This window comes from Hakea prostrata, chromosome 3 (genome assembly GCF_041222555.1).
Source record: "Hakea prostrata isolate BN-2017 chromosome 3, UWA_Hpros_2, whole genome shotgun sequence".
Lineage (NCBI taxonomy): Eukaryota > Viridiplantae > Streptophyta > Magnoliopsida > Proteales > Proteaceae > Hakea > Hakea prostrata.
The window spans coordinates 45592565-45600725 of record NC_142602.1 but is presented as its reverse complement, the minus strand read 5'-3'; the positions used below and the strand labels follow the sequence as shown (position 1 = coordinate 45600725).

The window sequence follows — 8161 nt, the reverse complement described above, 5'->3', positions numbered from 1 at the left end:
GGCGGTGGTCAACAGAAGGGGATGATGGGTGGTGCTTGTTGGTAGTGATGGGGTTTCCAGCAAAGTGTAGGAAGAAAATAGGTTTGGGGTTGGGTCATTTAAGTGAGAGAGGCAAATTTTAATAATTTGACTAGTGGAGGGGTATTTTAGTCAGTTGATCTATAAAACTAACCAAACCTTTGAATTTCAATAGTAGATAGGGTGTCAATGGTGCAGGTTGGGGCTGTTTCGGGTTGAAAAACACCTAGCCCAAACACGGCCCATTAGCAAAATAACGGTTTCGGGCCTGTTTCGGTTTGATGTGGTTTGGGTTCGGGCTAACTAACGGTTTGGGCTAACGGTTGACTAACGGTGTTTATGGTGTGCAAGAAAAAATAATTGAGCATCCTATAACAAAAGCTAAAATTATATGGAAAGCAAAGTTGCTATTGGTCAATTTTCATTAAAAAAAAATCCACTAATCCTATAAAAATCAATAACCTAGACATTAAGTAGTAGAATGATTGACCAAAAAAGAAAAAGTAGTAGAATGACTATTTGATCTTTGAACTCATTCTTAATTTTTTTAGTTGTTCATACCAACAACCTAGTGATGATATAATGATTCAAATACTATTTAATGTAAAATTATAAAATAGGTTGTAAAACGGGCTATAAAGGGTTGCGGTTCGGTTTCAGATTGGTGTGGGCTCTGCCACCCTCAACCCAAATACAGCCCATTAAGGTTCGGTCAGGCCGGTTCGGGATACATCGAGCTGGTACGGTTTGGTTTTAATGGTTTAGGTTACAAATTGACACCCCTAATAGTAGATAACTGGGAATTTCCTTAAAAAGTAAAAAGTGGACAGTGTAAAATATTAGGTACATCCGTACATGGCGAGTTAAGAATTAAAGCCGCACTTAATAGGCGCCTTTACAGAATACGTACACGGTCTCACAGAGGGAGAGCCAGAGAGAAGAGGAAATGAAGAGTATTCCACTGCTTCTGATGGGCTGTGGAGGAGTTGGGCGCCAGCTCCTTCAACACATCGTGAATTGCAGAGATCTTCACGCCAAACAGGTAATGATACTGGAAACCCAGTTGATAGGTCGTGACCGTCATCTTCATCGTCTTCGTGTCGGTTTCAATAGTGTATTGCAGTAACATTTTGTTCTGGGTTTTCGACTTTAACTTGTTGATTTCAATCGGTTGGTGAGAAAAATGTTTCGCAGAGTGTTGACAACTTGTGATTGCATGACCCCAATATAGAAGTGGTTTCTTTCTGTCGTTTGGTTGGTTAGCTGGTCTTATGGATGTTGCCTTCCTACATGCCTGTTGCAAATTAGTTGAAGCATATGTGAAGCTTTGAACAATGGCCGTTAAGCACCAGAGAACTCTCTTCGTTTTTTTGATTGGGTGGGTTTCTTTCATTTTCCTGCGGTGTATATAGAGTATGGAAATATAAGGCGTGAGATTAACTACAAACAACCAGTTTCTTTGATTAACCATACAGAACCAGTCACTGTGATTGCATGTGGGTTATTTCTTTGATTATACACGGATGTTTCAAATGAGAGCATAGGCAGACGGGATTTCTTTAATCCTTGGATACAGTATACATCTATTCATGGTAGGATTTGTAAAAATGGTAAGCATGCTGGACCTCAATGTGGATCACTGAGCATTTTGAGTCTGTTTGAATTATTACTTTTCTTTTTCCCTCCGGGGGTGGAGATGGGGGTAGGAGAGAGGTTGGGGATGAAAATTTTACAAGAAATAGAAAAGGAAGTGAGAACCAAAAGAAAGACTGATGACTTGTATGTGAAAATCAATTAGGGGAACACAAGAAAGCTACATAGCCTGAGTTTATGGTGCTAGATGGAGAAATGATCAAAATTTTGCAGATGACAATTATGGAGAGGAAACACATTCATAATTGCTCCAAATCTAGCAACTTGACTGACCTACATAGTCAATGAATGGTTAGCGCTTCACTATTTTGGAAGCAATCTCAATGTAAGAGAAATGTGGTAATATACTAATATGTTCCTCTGGTTAACATTATAAAATAACCTTCTCAGCGTAGTCAAGGTCAGGATTCAAGAAGATGGAAGGTGGAGCCCAAGGAAATATTTACATCAAGTTCTTCTATGAGTCATTAGCTGATAAATTTATTTGCTTTCACCAATCAACAAAATGTGGCACAATTTGGTTCCTTGTGAGTCATTAGCTGTTATATTTTATTCACTTTCACCAATCAACAAAATGTGGCACCATTTGGTTCCTTGTATGTCGAAAAGCTTTTCTTTGGGTTCTAGTGCAAGATTAATTCTTGAGACTCGAACAACCTGCAGGGAGAGGCCCCCCTTTAGCAATTAATGCAATTTGAGGCAGATGAGATGGTTCTCCATCTCCTTGTAGATTCGCACATTAGTTAATTTGATTTGGTGGTTCTTCATTTCGTTTTGGTTTTTTTTTTTTTTTTTTTTTTTTTTTTTTGGGGGGGGGGGGGGTTTATCTTGATGATGCCCAAAGATCTCCAAGATTATGCCAGACCCCACAGTTGTGGGAGCCTTGTGTACTTGGTTCCTTCTTAGTGTTTTTGGTATAGAAGATGGGTCACTTTCCATATGTTTGGACTTTTGATGAAAAAAGGAACATGGATAAATGTGAAAAAAGAGGAGGTGGATCCAAAAGCTTGTGGCTTCATGATGATTAACAGATCAACTGTTTATGAGGATATTAGAATGTATCCATATAGGGACAAAAGAACTTGTAGGTTTGTCACCGTTCTTATTCAACTGACACAATGATCATAGGTTTCTTTTGTCGCTGACATGACTTTTGGGTGGCGTATCAGAATGTTGTAGGGGATATATTGGTGACATATCAAGAGGTGTAAAGACTTAATAGACACTAACTACCCTTTGATATTTATGGATATGCTTATGATACATATAAATGAGTGTGTCAAACATTTTGCTCCATAAATTAGCAATACATAATGGTATTCAACCGATGTCATATCTGTCTTTGATGAGCGCACAGAACATTGCATAGCAAATTTATCGATAAAAGTCTAAAGTTCGAAGAAGGAAGAGGGGAAGATTTAGAAGGAGTTGGCTATCTCAGTCTTGGGCTTCTCACCCACAGCTATCTCTACTGTTGAAACAATGATCTTGGCTATCTCAGCTTAGGCATATCGCTCTTTGCAGCATCTCTCATGACAATACAGTGCAAACTAGAAACAGAACTTCATTCATTAAATTGTATGGAGGCCACCAAGGGCATAATATTATATATACCCAAGAGTTGAGCCCAAAAGAGCACAACAAAGTTAGAAAGACTCCAGAGGAGCTGTGAAATACATATATGTAAAAGAAACCTTCAGATTTCCTCATTATGAAGAATATTCATTAGATGTTCTAATTGATGTAGGATCAACTAATGCTATTTGCAGGTGGAGTGCTATCCCAGAACATTATTGGACTATATTAGACAAACCAGTCTATGTCCATGGAGTATCTGGACCAACTACAGTATCATCCTTGGATTGCTTTTAAACCATTCTTGTTGGTGGAGTACCAAACTTGTTGGATTTCTTTGGGATTGTGATCCATCCATCATTGTTCTCTCCATGGGGTCATGTGAGATTATTTGCAGGAAAATTTTTAGAAATTTTAATGTATTCAATATCAAATTAGTGTTGACAAATAAAATTATACCAGTTAAATATTCGAGGGTTTTCTTCATTCTATTTCTTTGTCTTTAAGAAAGCACAAACACTTCTACCCAAAAAAAAAAAAAAAAAAAAGCACTAACAGATTGGTTATTTGTTCTATTTAAGAATTTCTCTATAAGAAAAATTCAAAATTTTTTTAGGCCGTTTACTATGGCTAAAATTTATTTTCTGAAGATAATATATTTGCATTGGGATGTAGTAAATTTTCCTGAAAAAAGCCTAATATTGGCCTGCTATGGTGGGCTTCTACGGGAGGAGAATGAGGAGAATAGAAGGGGAAAGAAAGGGGGGAGGGTGGAAGTAGAACAGGGGGAAGGGAATCTTTCAGTAAGAAACAAAACTTTTCAATCTATTCAATGTGAAAATTGTGTCCTAAGGCAATCTATTTAAAGGAAATAAAATACAAATCCTACTTGAAATCAAAATCCAAAAGAGAATCTAAAACAAAGTCTAAAATCTCACGTAGGAATACTAAAACAAATAGAAGACTAAAACTAAAACAGAAATTAAATATTTAACGAAGTCCAACTCTTGTTGGACCAAACCCAACTGGACCAAGTGCTTTTGGGGTTGGACCAGAACCAATTGAACTGGTCTGATACTGAATCAAGCTGAGATTTGAGTTACGAGTAATTGATCTTTAAAAGACTCCAGAAGGGCTGATATTTCATTTACAATTAATTGGGCTTAGCTATGCAGAAAAAAATTAGTAGGTAACTGCATTAGAAACTCTTAACTTAGGAATAAATAATTAGCAAAAGAGAAACTAGATCTATGTCAAAATAGAAAACCAAATGAAATAGCAACTAGGGATATGACATAGGAAGCATCTAATTTTTATACCAGCTATTCGTATGAACCCACAGCACTATTCACATGAACAGTAAGTTGTGTTATTGTTCATTTGAACAATTAAGATGTCTATATTTTTAAATGATACGTCTTGATCCCTTCTCTTCATGCTGTTCTCTGGGTTGGATCTGCCTAATGTGATGCGCTGTCTAGCAGATAAAAACCTGCGACATCAACAGACTAGGCTGCCTCTCACAGCAGATGACTACCACTACTACGCTGCGCTGGTTTTAGTGTTTATTCCTGTGGTATGCATTGTCTTGTGATCTACATCATCTTCATTGGCAAGTGCAATATTAAAATGGTTATAAACTGAGCAGTTTTTGCTGAGAGGCTGTTCCAATGGCTTGACCTCAGGCTACAACTGTGGTCCGCCAATCATTGCGCCAAAGCCTGCCCCTCTAGTTTAGTATTGGGATATTAGCTTAAATTGACACCTAAAGGTTCAACTGGAGCAATCAGTATGCAAGAATAAACATATTGCTCAGTATTAGGTAATGTACATTATGAATATACACATTAATATGGTATACGATGCACATAAGCATACATTATGTATATAGACAAATGGTAGTAGTTTGGTTTGCCAGGGTTCTGTTTTATTTTTATGGCAGTCACATTGTGCAGGGAAAAAAAAAAAAAACTAAAGGTTAGGATTGACTCAAAACTCACTTCTCGTAAGACCCCTTCTAGGCAGGAGCACCCTTGGACGGTGACATTTTTTTTGGCCTTAGCCATCAACTACTTTACTCTGACATTAATGGAACCTGAAGACTCATAGTTGTCAAGGCATCACCTAGGCGTCCAGGAGTTGCCTTGTCGCCCTATTGCTTAGGCGGCACCTTGGCGCCTTGCTTGGTGTCACCTATGTTTTCGTTGTCCTCTATTGCCTTGCCTCACCTTGTCACCTTGAGAACTATGCTTAAAGTAGTAAATAACTATAAATTATTACTTAGCAACAAACATAATTATACGTCATTAATTACAAATCATTCATGATGATCCAACTCTAGGTCAATTTTCCAGTTTAAACAAAAATTTCCTGCAAAAGCAATCTTTGTTTGACATACTTGAACCTGTGGCTTTGACATTCAATCTCTATTTTGAGGCATTTTGTTTGCTTACTTGTTCACTCCTATGTTGTTTTCAAGTGTAGATTAGATCCACTAGTTCTTGCCCAAAGCATCAAGGTAGGAAGAAGGCTTTTCTTTTCTTTCAAGAACTGGGTCTTTGTACCCCAAGCAGTCGAGAGTTAAAATCTCCTTGGGATGGGGTATTCTCCCTAGTGTATAAGTTAACCCCTTGCTACATATACAAGCTACAGTTCCAGGAAAAACTGTCTTTGTTTTGGCAACTTGTTGTATTGTTCCATGTTGGTCTGTCTTTACACCATGTCGGTGGGTATTGGTGCTGTGTCGGGCTGAATCAATTCTGTTCATACATAATTTTCGTGTATCAGTTTTGTATCATATTGACATGACTCAGTCTTGATAACTATTGGTTGATGCGATCTGTATCTTCTCGATACTTAATGCCATCATTAACACTATAGTTATATAGGCAGCAAGGCAACCATAATGGAGGACAGGTGGAAGGGGCCAAAGAGGGAAAAAAGAAAAAGACGCAAGGCCACCCGGAAAAGAGCCAAGGTGCCCACCTGAGTGCCTATAGTGATGAAGTAGGTTTACCACATGGGTGATGGCTTGATAACTGGGATTCACACCAGCCACAGATATTGCCTAGAATGAGAAAAAACCAATGCCCATTTGCCAAAATCATAGTGTCAAAATTGATGGGCCCTTCTAACTACACTCAGCATAGAGAACAATTGAAATTTACCACACATTGGGTGGTTTTCACCTGAGAGAACTTGCATCTGGAAAATAATGACTCTGGTTTGGGTTTTCTATTTCCTTCTTTCGAATTTCCTAAAGAGTAGTATGCAAATGCTGAGGATAATATTATGGATGGATGCATGCTTTGTTCAATATGCATGGGAACTCATCAAAGTGCGATTTGTAATCCCATTGCATAGTTGTAATGTCTATATCCTAGGACTTAGAAGCTTGTATATGTTACTACTTTTATCTAAATTATGGCTGTTCCGCGTACTGATGTTCTTCTATAATTGAGAATGCTACTGTTTGACTAAGCTATACTTGTTTGTAACAGGGAGTGCTTTTGCGTGTTGTGGGTGTATGCGATAGCAAATCCTTTGTTGTTGCAAATGATGTGTTCATAAAAGGCTTAACTGACTCCTCCTTGATGGATATTTGCCGTGTTAAATCATCTGGTTCTTCTTTGTTGATGCTGAATGGTTTAGGTAATTTGTAACATAAGTTGGTTACAGATTTGTAAGGTTCATGTTGTACTTTTTTTTGTGCGGATTCTATTTTGATGGGTTAAAATGTATGTCACACTGTTATTCTTTCTCTGAAGGAGAGTTATTAGGTGTTCACTTTTATATTTGTTTCTTTCTGATTGGGTGACCAGGCGAATTCCAAATTTTCATGAACAAGGAAGCAACAGGGAAAGCCATAGAAGTAGCAGGGCGTCTGGGAAGAGTGACTGGTTGGTTGCATTTTGTATCTCATTTTTTTGCTACCATTGATATGTGCAATGTGTTAATGCCCAATCCTAGATTAACTGGTTGCTTTTTGAACATAGTGTTATTCTTTTCCAATTTATGGGTATTTTAAACCTGTTGAATACAGAAGCAGTCAAAATATGCAACCAAAAGTTTCTTCAGTGTACCATGGTTCGCATACCTCTCCCATCTCTTGGATTTGTAAACTATCCACCTAATCTGGAACTCCCATTGCTAACTTAAACTAACTAGGAAACTAAAATAGACTCAAAATATAGTCCTAATTGCAGTTGACTACTGATTATTGATGTGCTAGTCACATGCTAAGTTAAATTGAACATTTTCAACCAGAATAAAGCTAAATTTGTACTCAACCTATCTTCCTATATTCTAGGCCCTCAAGTGATGTCGATTATAGGGTTAACCCATGGAATTCAAAATATATAACCCAACCCTAAACCATTGCTTGTTTCCTAATCAAAGAATGTTAAAACTATGATTATCCAATTATAGGAACTATAACAAAAGCGCCACTAGCACTGGCATAGGGCATTGAAGAAGAAGTCTTGAGCTAGGATCTTAATTAATATAGATGTTGGAACTCACCGGAAGAGAAAGATGCAATGGGTGGAGAGTCATTGGTTACAGTTTATGGGCAGCAACCGCATGTCTAGAACCATGAACAGTGCTCCTATGCATGTTGGTTCCCACAATAATCACACATCACACTTCATTGGAGAACAGACCTGACCATAAGGGTCAGGAAAATGGCTAGAGGGTCTAGAGAAGAACCCCTATGGGAAGGTTTGCAAGGTAACATAAACAGTAGATCATTCCGTAAGCACAGTGTGAATCATATCAGTATTGCAGCTTTCTTCTAAGTTAATAATAGCATAAAAGCCTGCTTAAGAGATGGAAAGGGTTCTAGTTCAAGAACATTAATGTAAGCCAAATTCAAGGGTTTTGAGTTTTGATATTAAACCCTAAAATTGGGTTCCCT

General features: G+C 37.8%; 1 protein-coding gene across 4 annotated transcripts in view; it reads left to right on the top strand.

Annotated features, from left to right (window-relative positions):
- Positions 1-912: 912 nt before the first annotated feature.
- LOC149022347 (Glyceraldehyde-3-phosphate dehydrogenase-like family protein) overlaps positions 913-8161 on the top strand; it is a 69882-nt gene continuing 62633 nt past the window's right edge. For all 4 annotated transcript variants that reach the window (XM_089150473.1, XM_089150475.1, XM_089150476.1 and 1 more), the window contains exons 1-3: positions 913-1060; positions 6747-6897; positions 7068-7145. In XM_089150473.1, coding sequence (XP_089006599.1) covers positions 965-1060; positions 6747-6897; positions 7068-7145 — 325 coding nt within the window. In that variant the 5' untranslated portion in view covers positions 913-964. The remainder of the gene's footprint in view (positions 1061-6746; positions 6898-7067; positions 7146-8161) is intronic.